Source organism: Saccopteryx bilineata, chromosome 3 (genome assembly GCF_036850765.1).
Source record: "Saccopteryx bilineata isolate mSacBil1 chromosome 3, mSacBil1_pri_phased_curated, whole genome shotgun sequence".
Taxonomy (NCBI): Eukaryota; Metazoa; Chordata; class Mammalia; order Chiroptera; family Emballonuridae; genus Saccopteryx; species Saccopteryx bilineata.
This window is the reverse complement of record NC_089492.1, coordinates 202,114,579-202,128,269: the sequence shown is the minus strand read 5'-3', so window position 1 is coordinate 202,128,269 and position 13,691 is coordinate 202,114,579. Positions and strand designations below refer to the sequence as shown.

Here is a 13,691-nt window from a genome sequence, read left to right as displayed (position 1 = left end):
GTAGTTTTGTAACAAATTTTACTGTCTGCTTGAGCAAGAGGTCACTTTTCACTTCTATTCTTGCTAGCTTATCATGATTGCCCCACCAAAAAACCCTAGAATTTTTAGTGAATTTGTTTTAGAAATTATAAACCAAACTGAGAGTGTTTCAAATAATATTCAGCCATCCTGTGTTTTATATTTTTCTTTATGAAGTGTCAAATTTTGTCATTAAAGTTCTTCCCAAAATTTTAAGTTAGTCAACTATGGGGTTTTCCACCTTTAATCAAATCTCACTAGATTAAGGTTCATTCTCTTCTCCCTACCTACCTTTAGTTTCTATACAATATGTTTTGCATTTTTGTTTCCTTGTCTGGTATTGTATAAGTTTTTTTTCTCTTGTTGTTGTTTTTTTTAAGAATTGGTACCTATCCTTTTTTTTTTTTTTTTTTTTATTCATTTTTAGAGAGGAGAGAGACAGAGAGGGAGAGAGAGGAGAGAGAGAGAAAGAGAGAGAGGAGGGGGGAGGAGCTGGAAGCATCAACTCCCATATGTGCCTTGGCCAGGCAAGCCCAGGGTTTCGAACCGGCGACCTCAGCATTTCCAGGTCAACGCTTTATCCACTGCGCCACCACAGGTCAGGCTGGAATATAAGTTTTAATAAGGTGACAAAAAATGGCGATGGAGTAAGCAGACATTACAATTCCCATCTCCCCAAACCAAAGTGGATTAAAACTTAACTTAGAAACAATCATCTTCAAACACCAACGCGGGGCCCTGGCCGGTTGGCTCAGCGGTAGAGCGTCGGCCTGGCGTGTGGGGGACCTGGGTTCGATTCCCGGCCAGGGCACATAGGAGAAGCGCCCATTTGCTTCTCCACCCCCTACTCCCCCTCCTTCCTCTCTGTCTCTCTCTTCCCCTCCCGCAGCCAAGGCTCCATTGGAGCAAAGATGGCCCGGGCACTGGGGATGGCTCCTTGGCCTCTGCCCCAGGCGCTAGAGTGGCTCTGGTCGCGGCAGAGCGATGCCCCGGAGGGGCAGAGCATCACCCCCTGGTGGGCAGAGCGTTGCCCCTGGTGGGCGTGCCGGGTGGATCCCGGTCGGGTGCATGCGGGAGTCTGTCTGACTGTCTCTCCCCGTTTCCAGCTTCAGAAAAATAAAAAATAAAAAATAAAAAAATAAAAGACCAACACGGGACTAAACTATAACCAAGAGGAACCTATAACCAAGTCATCACCGAAGAAGCCACACTGAGACTGGTAGGAAGGGCGGAGACCCAGAAAGGGCTTCCTCGCTCCCAGGAGCAAGAGCCGGCGTCGAGGGTCTTTCATGGTCGAATGAGTTGCCCAGAGATTTGTGAGTTCTCAGTCCCAGGACCGGAACCCCAGCCTGGACCTCAGAGACTAAAGGAGGTGTATGGACAGTAGTTAGCTGAAAGAAGAGCCAGTTACAGTTTGCCAGAAAAAGACAGCACTTTCAGACCTAGGCTCCATGTTAAAGGGACTGTGCAAAAACCTCATTCACACCACTTACACGGGGCTCCAGGAGCAGGGAACACCGAGAGGACTGGAGTAGTGAGAGGAGAGTGAAGTGTCAGAGGCACAGGGAGAGACTGTGGGGGACAGCCACCCTGACCCCTGAACCTGAATGGTCATTCTCCAAACCTAAAGTGCCCATTTTTCCTAGGAAAAACCAAGTCAGCAAAGGGAAGCAATTACCCCACCCACCAGAGGCTCTCCAGCTCCAGTCAGTGCAGAGAGACACTTAGAAGCAGGGGGCACATCAGGGACACAGGTTTACAGTGCTGAGGTCTGGGCTACACCACCTTCCAAACCACTGAGTACCCTCCAAAGAGCAGGAAGGCTCGGCTGAAGCAATGCTTGGCCTGATCTGCAGGGGGGAGTTGTGGGAGTGGGAGGAGCCCAGGACAGGGCAGTACAGGTGAGGGGTGGAAACCAGTGAGAACTCCCATGGACAGGCAAGGGGTAGAGCCCGAAGAGGCAACACTCACGCCCACAGACGAGGCAGGGGTGACCAGCAGGGGTCTCTTGACTGCAAGGGGCGGAGCCTGGCAGCCCCTGCAGCGACACGAGGGGTGGAGACTGGAGAGGCATCACACGGCCTGTTGGGGTGGCCTGCAGCGACAGCAAGGGCCAGAGCCAAGAGAGGCAACCAATGCACCCACATGCAGCACAGCCTGGAGAGGTGAAGAGTGGCTCACGCCATGGGGCAGCCCAAGCTGTGATTATAAGCCCGCGTGCCCAGCAGTGCAGTGCCTGAGTACCCGAGGATGAGGCGGCAGTAGGGGGCTAGTAGAAAGACCACACCTCTGGAATAGAGAGGCCACACACACACTGGCCAACAATAGATAAAAGCAAGCCTAGAAGTACAGCTGATATTTACAAGGGCATCAGGATCCAGCAGAGGCAGCCACAAATTTTGGATTGCCTGTAGCTCCAAAAAGGTTGCTAAGGGCTAGTCATAAGCAGGGACCCCCACTGGTCTGCACCAGGTTCTGGCCAGGGAGGTCCCGGGTTGGTACATCCAGCGGCCAAAGACGAACAGCATCAGCTCAATACCTAACAACCTTAGTTAGAGAGGTATCTTAAGGAAAGGCTCTTTACACCTGACCTAGCTAAAACATAGAAAACACTGACAAAAATAGCAAAAAGAGCCATGGCAGCAGACATGTAACCCACAGGAGATTACAAACAACAGCTGAAGCCAACCGAAGAAGATCTAGGAACAACACAACTGAAAGCTGGAGGCAGACAACACCAACCCTAGACTCAGCTAGCTACACAAACAACACATCTGAAGGAGCAGTCTATACAGAGACAAAATGGGAAGACAGAGAAATGCAGTTCAAATGAATCAACAAGAGAAACTCCCAGAAAAAGAACTGAATGAGATGGAAATAACTAAGATACAGATGTAGAGTTTAGAATAATGATTGTTAGGATGCTCAAGGATCTTAGAGAAACAATAGTGGACATAATGAACACCTAAACAAAGAGATAAAAAGCATCAAAAAGGACACTGAAATCATAAAAAAGAATCACACAGAAATGATAAAAACATTATCAGAAATGAAAACTACACTAGAAGGAATTAAAAGCAGGCTGGATGAAGCAGAGGATCGAATCAGAGGACAAGATAAGCAAAACCATGGAAGCAGAACAGCAAAAACAGAAGAGGATCAAAAAGTCTGAGGAAACTCTAAGAGAGCTCTGTGACAACATGAAGAGAAACAACATCTGCATGGGTTCCTGAAGGAGAAGAGAAAGAACAAGGGATACAGAACTGATTGAAGAAATCATACCTGAAAACTTCCCTAAATTGATGAAGGAAAAAGTCACAAAAGTTCAAGAAGCACAGAGAATCCCATTAAAGAGGAACACAAAGAGACCTACACCAAAACATATCACAATTAAAATACCAAAGCTAAGAGATAAAGTAAGAATAAAAGCTGCAAGAGAAAAGCAATCAATAACCTATAAAGGAGCCCCCATACGGATGACATCCAAGTTTTCAACAGAAACACTTGAGGCCAGAAGAAAATGGCAAGAAATATTCAAAGTAATGCAAAACAATAGCCTACAACCAAGACTTCCTTATCCAGCAAAGCTATTGTTTAAAATTGAAAGAGAAATAAAAAGCTTCCCGGACCAAAAAAAAAAATCAAAGAATTCATTAGAACAAAACAAATGCTGCAAGAAATGTTAAGGGGCCTGTTGTAAACAGAACAATGCAGGGGGGGGAAAATCTAGTAAAAAAGGAATGTAGACATAAAGAATAAAATGGCAATAAACAACTACATATCAATAACCTTAAATGTAAATGGATTAAAAGCTCCAATCAAAAAATATAGGATAGCTGTGTGGGTAAGAAAACAGGACTCGTACATACACTGTCTAAAAGAGATAACCTCAATACAAAAGATACACATAGATTGAAAGTAAAAGGATGAAAAAATATATATTTGGCCCTGGCTGGTTGGCTCAGTGGTAGAGCATCAGCCTAGCATGCAGGAGTCCCAGGTTCAATTCCCAGCCAGGGCACACAGGAGAAGCGCCCATCTGCTTCTCCACCCCTCCCCTTCTCCTTTCTCTCTGTCTCTCTCTTCCCCTCCCGCAGCCAAGGCTCCATTGGAGCAAAGTTGGCACGGGCACTGAGGATGGCTCCATGGCCTCTGCCTCAGGCGCTAAAATAACTCTGGTCACAACAGAGCAACACCCCAGATGGGCAGAGCATCGCCCCCTGGTGGGCATGCCAGGTGGATCCCAGTCGGGCACATGCGGGAGTCTGTCTGACTGCCTCTGCGTTTCCAGCTTCAGAAAAATACAAAAAAAATATATTTCATGCAAATGGAAAAAAAAAAAAAGCTGGGGTAACAATACTTACATCTGATAAAACAGACTTTAAAGCAAAGGCTATAATAAAACATAAAGAAGGTCACTACGTAATGATAAAGAAAAAAATCCAAAAGGAAGATATAGCCATTATATATATATCCATATGCCTAACATAGGAGCACCTAAATATATAAAGCAGATTTTGATGAACATAAAAGGCGAGATCAACAGCAATACTATAATAATAAGGAATTTCAATACCCCCCTAACATCAGTGGATAGATCCTCAAGAAATAAAATTAATAAAGAAACAGCAACCTTAAAGTACACACTAGATCAACTAGATTTAATAGATATCTTCAAAACCTTTCACCCTAAAACAGAATATTCATTCTTTTCAAGTGCTCATGGTACATTCTCTACAATAGACCACATGTTAGGACACAAAACGAGTCTCAATAAACTTAAGACTGAAATCATATCAAGCGTCCTCTCTGATCACAGTGGCATGAAACTAGAAATCAATAACAATAGAAAAACTTAAAAACATTCAAAAACATGGAAACTAAATATCATGTTATTAAATAACAAATGGGTTAACAATGAGATCAAGGAAGAAATAAAAAATTTCCTTGAAACAAATAAAAATGAACATACAGCCTGACCAGGTGGTGGCGCAGTGGATAGAGCGTCGGACTGGGATGCGGAAGGACCCAGGTTCGAGACCCCGAGGTCGCCAGCTTGAGCGCGGGCTCATCTGGATTGAGCAAAGAGCTCACCAGCTTGGACCCAAGGTCCCTGGCTCCAGCAGGGGGTTACTCGGTCTGCTGAAGGCCCGTGGTCAAGGCACATGTAAGAAAGCAATCAATGAACAACTAAGAAGTCGCAACGCGCAACGAGAAACTGATGATTGATGCTTCTCATCTCTCTCCGTTCCTGTCTGTCTGTCCCTGTCTATCTCTGCCTCTGTAAAAAAAAAAGAAAAAAAAAATGAACATACAACAACTCAAAATATGCCAAAGCAGTCCTGCGGAGTAAGTTCACAGCAATCCAGGCATACCATAAGAAGAAAAAGCTCAATCTAAAAGAACTAGAAAAAGAACAGAAAGTAAAGCCAGAGAAGAAAAAGGAAGGAAATAATAAAGATCAGAGTAGAAATAAATGACATAGAGGCTAAATAAACAATACAGAGGATCAATGAAACCAAGAGCTGGTTCTTGCCCTGGCCGGTTGGCTCAGCGGTAGAGCGCCGACCTGGCGTGCGGAAGTCCCAGGTTCGATTCCCAGCCAGGGCACACAGGAGAGGCACCCATCTGCTTCTCCACCCCTCCCCCTCTCCTTCCTCTCTGTCTCTCTCTTCCCCTCCAGCAGCCGAGGCTCCGTAGGAGCAAAAGTTGGCCCGGGCACTGGGGATGGCTCCTTCGCCTCTGCCCCAGGCGCTAGAGTGGCTCTGGTCGCGACAGAGCGACGCCCCCCCCCCCCAGAGGAGCAGAGCATCGCCCCCTGGTGGGCGTGCTGGGTGGATCCCGGTCGGGCACATGCGGGAGTCTGTCTGACTGCCTCCGTTTCCAGCTTCAGAAAAATACAAAAAAAAAAAAAAAAAAAAAAAGAGCTGGTTCTTTGAAAAGGTAAACAAGATTGATGAACCTTTAACCAGACTCACCAAGAAATTAAAAGAGAGGACTCCAGGAGTCCCAGGTTTGATTCCAAGCCAGGGAACACAGGAGAAGCACTCATCTGCTTCTCCACCCCTCCCCCTCTCCCTTTCTGTCTCTCTCTTCCCCTCCCACAGCCAAGGCTCCATTGGAGCAAAGTTGGCCTGGGTGCTGAGAATGGCTCTGTGGCCTCTGCCTCAGGTGCTAGAATGGCTCTGGTTGCAACAGAGCAACGCCCCAGATGGGAAGAGCATCGCCCCCTGGTGGGCATGCTGGTGGATCCCAGTCGAGCGCATGCGGGAGTCTGACTGCCTCCCCATTTCCAACTTCAGAATAATACAAAAAAAAAAAAAAAAGAAAAGAAAAAAATTTTTCTTTAAAAAAAAAAAAGAGAAAACTCAAATAAATGAAATTAGGAATGAGAGTGGAGAAGTAAAAACTGACAGAGCAGAAATACAAAGGATTGTAAGAAAATACTATGAAGAACTATACGCCAAAAAATTAAGACAACCTAGTTGAAATGGACAAATTCCTTAAAACATATCATCTTTCAAAAATCAATCTGGAAAAATCAGAAAACCTGAACAGAACAATTACAACAACTAAGATCGAAACAGTTATCAACAAACTCCCAATAAACAAAAGCCCTGGGCCAGAGAGCTTCGCAGGCAAAATCTACCAACTATTCAAGGAAGAACTAACTCCTATCCTTCTCAAGTTACATCAAAAAATTTAAGAGGAGTAAAGACTTCCAAACTCCTTTTACAAGACAGCATCATTCTGATTCCAAAGCCAGGCAAAGACAATACAAAGAAAGAAAACTATAGGCCAATATCCCTGATGAATCTAGATACTAATATTCTCAACAAAATATGAGCAAATCAGATCCAGCAATAAATGAAAAAAATCATGTATCATGATCAAGTAGGATTTATTCTGGTACAATATTTGCAAATCAATCAATGTGATTCATCACATAAACAAAAGGAAAGAGAAAAACCACATGATAATATCAATAGATGCAGAAAAAGCATTTGATAAAATCCAGCACCCATGTATGATCAAAACTCTCAGCAAAGTGGGAATACAGGAACATACCTCAACATGATAAAGGCCATCTATGACAAACCCACAGACAACATCATACTCAATGGGCAAATATTAAAAGCAATCCCCTGAAGATCAGGAACAAGGCAGGGGTGCCCCCTTTCACCACTCTTATTCAATATAGTTCTGGAAGTCCTAGTCACAGCAATGAGACAGGAAGAAGAAATAAAAGGCATTCAAATTGGAAAAGAAGCCTGACCAGGTGGTGACGCAGTGGATAGAGCGTCGGACTGGGATGCGAAAGGACCCAGGTTCGAGACCCCGAGGTCGCCAGCTTGAGCGCAGGCTCGTCTGGCTTGAGCAAACAGCTCACCAGCTTGGACCCAAGGTCGCTGGCCCCAGCACGGGGTTACTCGGTCTGCTGAAAGCCCACGGTCAAGGCACATGTGAGAAAGCAATCAATGAACAACTAAGAAGTCGCAACGAGAAACTGATGATTGATGCTTCTCATCTCTCTCCGTTCCTGTCTGTCTGTCCCTGTCTATCTCTGCCTCTGTAAAAATAAATAAATAAGTAAATAAAAATAATAATAAAAATAAAAAAAATTGGAAAAGTAGTAAAACTATCATTATTTGCAGATGATATGATACTGTATATAGAAAACCCTAAAGTCTCAGTCAAAAATCTACTGGACTTGCCTGACCGGACAGTGGCACAGTTGATAGAGCGTCAGATTGGGATACAGAGGACCCAGGTTTGAGATCCTGAGGTCGCCAGCTTGAGCGTGGGCTCACATGGTTTGAGCAAGAGCTCACCAGATTGGACACAGGGTTACTGGCTCGAGCAGGGGGTTGCTCAGTTTGCTGAAGGCCCGCGGTCAGGGAACATATGAGAAGGCAATCAATGAACAACTAAGGTATCGCAACAAAAAACTGATGATTGATGCTTCTCATCTCCCTCTGTTCCTGTCTGTCTGTTCCTATCTCTCTCTCTGTCTCTAAAAAACAAAAAAAAACTACTGGACCTGATAAATGAATTCAGCAAGGTGGCAGGATATAAAATTAATAAATAAAGTACCTGGGAGTAAATTTAACAAAGGAGGTTAAAGACTTGTACTCGGGAAATTATAAAACATTGATAAAAGAAATCAGGGAAGATACAAACAAGTGGAAGCATATACCGTGTTCATGGATAGGAAGAATAAACATCCTTAAAATGTCTATATTACCCAAAGCAATCTATGAATTCAATGCAATACCTATTAAAATACCAATGACATACTTCAAAGGTATAGAACACATATTCCAAAAATTAATATGGAACCAGAAAAGAACACGAATAGCCTCAGAAATCATGAAAAAGAAGAATAAATGGGGTGGTATCACACTTCCTGATATCAAGTTATACTACAAGGCCATTGTACTCAAAACAGGAACAGGCATATACATCAAAGGAACAGAACAGAGAACCCAGAAATGAACCACACCTTTATGGAAAACTGATATTTGACAAAGGAGGTAAGAGCATACAACGGAGTAAAGACAGTCTCTTTAACAAATGGTGTTGGGAAAATTGGACAGCTACCTGCAAAAAAATAAAACTAGACCACCAACTTACACCATTCACAAAAATAAACTCAAAATGGATAAAAGACTGAAATGTAAGTCATGAAACCATAATCATCTTAGAAGAAAACATAGGCAATAAGCTCTCTAACATCTCTTACAGCAATATATTTGCTGATTTATCTCCACGGCAAGTGAAATAAAAAACAGGATGGACAAATGGGACATCAAACTAAAAAGCTTTTGCACAGCTAAAGACAATATGAACAAAATAAAAATGGAAGAACATATTCGACAATACATCTGATAAAGGATTAACCAAAATTCATAAAGAACTTGTAAAACTCAACAACAGGGCCTGACCAGGCAGTGGCGCAGTGGTTAGAGCGTTGGACTGGGATGCGGGAGACCTAGGTTCAAGACCACGAGGTCGCCAACTTGAGCGCGGGCTCATCTAGTTTGAGCAAAAAGCTCACCAGCTTGAGCCCAAGATCGCTGGCTTGATCAAGGGGTTACTCGGTCTGCTGAAGGCCCATGGTCGAGGCACATATGAGAAGGCAATCAATGAACAACTAAGGTGTTGCAATGCGCAACAAAAAACTGATGATTGATGCTTCTCATCTCTCCGTTCCTGTCTGTCTGTCCCTATCTCTCTCCCTGACTCTCTCTGTCTCTGTAAAAGAAAAAAATTAAAAAAAAAAAAAAAACACCAGGAAGACAAACAATCCAATCAAAAAATTGGTAAAAGAAATGAATAGACACTTCTGCAAACAGGGCATACAGATGACCAATAAGGATATGAAAAAATGTTTCAATATCACTAATCATTTGACAAATGTTTCAATATCACTAATCAAATTAAAACCACAATGAGATACCACCTCATACCAGTAACAATGGCACTCATTAACAAAACAACACATAATAAGTGCTGGCGAGTATGTGGAGAAAAGGGAACCCTCCTGCACTGCTGGTGGGAATGCAGACTGGTGCAGACACTATGGAAAACAGTATGAAGATTCCTCAAAAAAATTAAAAATCGGACTGCCTTTTGACCCAGTCATCCCACTTTTAAAAATATATCCCATGAACACCACATCATTGATTCAAAAGAAGAAAGGCACCCCCGTGTTTATGGCAGCATTGTTAACAATAGCCAAGATCTGGAAACAGCCCAAGTGTCCGTAAGTAGACGGGCGGACTAAAAAGCCGTGGTACAGGTCCTAGCTGGTTGGCTCAGTGGTGGAGCATCGGCTTGGCGTGCAGGAGTCCCAGGTTTGATTCCCGGCCAGGGCACACAGGAGAAGCGCCCATCTGCTTCTCCACCCCTCCACCCTCTCCTTCCTCTCTGTCTCTCTCTTCCCCTCCCACAGCCAGGGCTCCATTGGAGCAAAGTTGGCCCGGGCGCTGAGGATGGCTCTGTGGCCTCTGCCTCAGGCGCTAGAATGGCTCTGGTTGAACAGAGCAGCGCCCCAGATGGGCAGAGCATCGCCTCCTGGTGGGCATGCTGAGTGGATCCCGGTCGGGCGCATGCGGGAGTCTGTCTGACTGCCTCCCCGTTTCCAGCTTCGGAAAAATACAAAAAGAATTAAAAAAATAAAAATAAAAAATAAAAAGCCGTGGTACAGGGGATGTGATCAGAGCAGGGAACCTGAAGCATGGCTCCTCTGTTTACAACACATCCAACAGGAACTTGAGTTTACTACTCACAGGTGGCCGAACACTGTGACCTTCCTGTGACATGATTCCCTATACATGGGGGGCGGGGAAGCAGTGGTACACAATGGAATACTACGTAGCTGTGAAAAAGAAGGAAATCTTACCTTTTGCAGCAACATGGATGGACCTGGAAACTATTAACTATTACGTTAAATAAAATAAGCCAGGCAGAGAAAGAAAAATATCATATGACCTCACTCATTTAAGGAATCCAATGAATAATGTGAACTGAGGAATGGAATAGAGTCAGAGGCGGGATCAAAGGGACTAGAAGGAAAGTGGACAGAGGGAAAGGCGATAAAAGGATAGGATCAAGAGAAGGTAACGAGATTGGTGAAATTATATACACATAACATAGCGTTATAGAGAGCAGGAAAGCAAATCTTAGAGGGAAGGGGGAGGGTGTTGGGGGAGGGCGGCAAGGGGGATGTTGAAGGGAATAGGGGGGTGAAGGGATGTATTTGGTGGGATATTTAAATCTATGTAAATACAAATTAAAATCAATAAAAATAAATAAATTAAAAATAAAATAAATTAAAAGAAGGCAGTAACTTAGACTATTTGGTTGACAACCATCTACCCAGTACTCAGTACTCAGCCCAGCTGTAAAAATGTTTGCTGAATGAATACATAAGGAACTATAATGGTATTTATCTTGCATTTTATATATCTCAGTAGTTTTGTTCGACTCTCATTTAAAGTCTTATATTTTTTATAACAGATTCTACATTATTTAGGTAGACAAGCATATTACCTCTAAGTAATAATGGTTTAATTTTCCTGTCAGATCTATTTTTTAAGATTCAGGTATACTTGTGGTCAGAACAATATTAAAAGATAACAGTAACAATAGCCACCTTTTTTTGTTATTGATTTTACCATGAAATCCGAAAACAGAATTTTAGTTTAAAATCTAACGCACTGTTTAAAAAGGCACACAGGAGAAGCACCCATCTGCTTCTCCACCCCTCCCCCTCTCCTTCCTCTCTGTCTCTCTCTTCCCCTCCAGCAGCCGAGGCTCCACTGGAGCAAAGATGGCCCAAGATGGCCAGGGCGTGGGGTATGGCTCCTTGGCCTCTGCCCCAGGCGCTGGAGTGGCTCCGGTTGACAGAGACACGCCCCACAGGGGCAGAGCATCGCCCCCTGGTGGGCAGAGCATCGCCCCCTGGTGGGCGTGCCGGGTGGATCCTGGTAGGGCACATGCGGGAGTCTGTCTGACTGTCTCTCCCCGTTTCCAGCTTCAGAAAAATACCAAAAAATAAATACATAAATAAAAGCTACTTAAAATCTCAACACTAGGATGATACCACATTACATAGAAACATAGTAAAAACGATTTACTAAAAACAAGAGCGTCATGTATGTAGTACATTTCTTAACTTAGAGGTTACAAATCTAACTTATTAAAGTTACTTTTTACCTTATAGCTCTCTGCTCCTTGAAGGAGATCTCTCATGGAAGCAGACAGCCGATCCTTTTCTGACTGTACAGATTTGAGTTCTTCCCTTAGAGTCTGGGCCTATTTTAAATATACAATAGAGAATTTTTTATGGATAGAAAAGCTAGATTTTCTAAAATGCAAAGTTCTTGAATCTTTCATTTATAAGGTGCCTTACCTCTCTTCTGCTAGAATCTAGTTCTTTCTTTGCTTTCACAGCAACTAGCTTTATTTTATTTATTTTCTCCTCTTTCTCTTTGGATTCTTTTTCGAGATATTCTAAAATAAAAATGAATGGATTATATATAAACTCAGAAAGAAAAATATTCAAATCATTTATTAGCCCTATAAATCGATCTTTAATCTGGAACAAAAAATCTGCAATTTGAAATTAAAAGTAAGAAGTACCAAAAATATAAATACCTATTATTTTAAGTGAAAGCTTAATTATTCATTATCTAAATGAGGTAAACAATGTAAAAAATTTTCCATTTTCTTCAATCTCCCAAAACAGCCTTTTTTTTTAGCATTTGCATAAGTTTCTAGGAATTGGAGAAGATGTTAGGACATCTTTAACCTTAGAAGATTTCCTGGAAACACAGTATGCAGGATTTCAGGTGGTAATTTGCAAACAAGGATCAAGTAGAAGAGATACCAGGTGAAGTTAGATATTTATACTCCCTAGGCACACTCCTCTTGGTTGGTGGGTCTTATTTTTACAATTACACTTGGAATGTGTTCAATGTATTCAATCTTTACCTCTCCACTTAACCTCTTTAGCCATCTCCCCTATTTAAACTCTACTGTTCCCTATCTTACTTCTTGATGGTATATCATTGATTACATTTAATTACACAATTTGAAGTTCTGTCCCTGCTCATTAACCTAGTTACACCTGTCCTCCTCTACACTTTTTCTGGCCACTACATATGTACCATCTATGTGTATGCAGCAAAGGCCAGCTGTTTAAAATCTCTTGCAACCTCTATCTTCTCACCTATGCAGGCACTAGTGTAGCAATTCCCCCCTTTCTTGTGCAGCAGATCTCCTTCTCTGTAAGATTATTTCCAATTTATAAACATGCAACAAGGCCTGACCAGGCAGTGATGCAGTGGATAGAGCGTCGGACTGGGATGCGGAGGAACCAGGATTGAAACCCCCGATATTGCCAGCTTGAGCACGAGCTCCTCTGGCTTGAGAAAAAGAAAAAAACAATTTACCAGCTTGGACCCAAGGTCGCTGGCTCAAGCAAGGGGTTACTCGGTCTGCTGAAGGCCCGTGGTCAAGGCACATATGAGAAAGCAATCAATGAACAACTAAGGTGTCACAATGAAAAATGTGACACAATGATTGATGCTTCTCATCTCTCTCCGTTCCTGTCTGTCTGTCTCTATCTATCCCTCTCTGATTCTCTCTCTTTCTCTGTAAAAAAAAACCACACAAAAAAACATGCAACAAGAAAAATAGTTGCAAGAGATTAAAGTAAAAAATAAATAGTGGAGCCTGATCTGTGGTGGCGCAGTGGATAAAGTGTTGACCTGGAAATGCTGAGGTCACCGGTTCAAAACCCTGGGCTTGCCTGGTCAAGGCACATATGGGAGTTGATGCTTCCTGCTCCTCCCCCTTCTCTCTCTCTCTCTCTCTCCCTCTTTCTCTCTCTTTGTCTCTCTTCTCTAAAATTAATAAATAAAAATAATTTTAAAAATAAATAAAATCAATAAAAAAATTAAAAAATTAAAAAAATAAATAAATAAATAGTGGAAGCTGCCACCAAAAAGGGTCATTGAGAGGTCACAATAGGACAGGTGAAACATCACATACACACAACAATGCAAACCCCATTTCCCCTCTGGATACTGTCTCATCTCTTCTTTTATAGCAAAACTCCCTGTGAGAGTTGTTTATATTATACATGCTCTCAAATTTCTTATTCC

The 13,691-nt window shown here is 42.8% G+C and overlaps 1 protein-coding gene and 1 non-coding gene across 7 annotated transcripts in view; one reads left to right on the top strand and one right to left on the bottom strand.

Annotated features, from left to right (window-relative positions):
• The window catches only part of GCC2 (GRIP and coiled-coil domain containing 2), a 137,659-nt gene that overhangs the window by 103,714 nt on the left and 20,254 nt on the right, over window positions 1–13,691 (bottom strand). For all 6 annotated transcript variants that reach the window (XM_066268571.1, XM_066268572.1, XM_066268570.1 and 3 more), the window contains 2 exons: window positions 11,936–12,036; window positions 11,740–11,838 (listed from right to left, as the gene is read on the bottom strand). In XM_066268571.1, the coding sequence (XP_066124668.1) occupies window positions 11,740–11,838; window positions 11,936–12,036 (200 nt within the window). The remainder of the gene's footprint in view (window positions 1–11,739; window positions 11,839–11,935; window positions 12,037–13,691) is intronic.
• On the top strand, window positions 10,229–10,357 carry LOC136332448 (small nucleolar RNA SNORA11). The gene has a single exon (XR_010730711.1). It is a non-coding gene; the product is annotated as a small nucleolar RNA SNORA11 (small nucleolar RNA).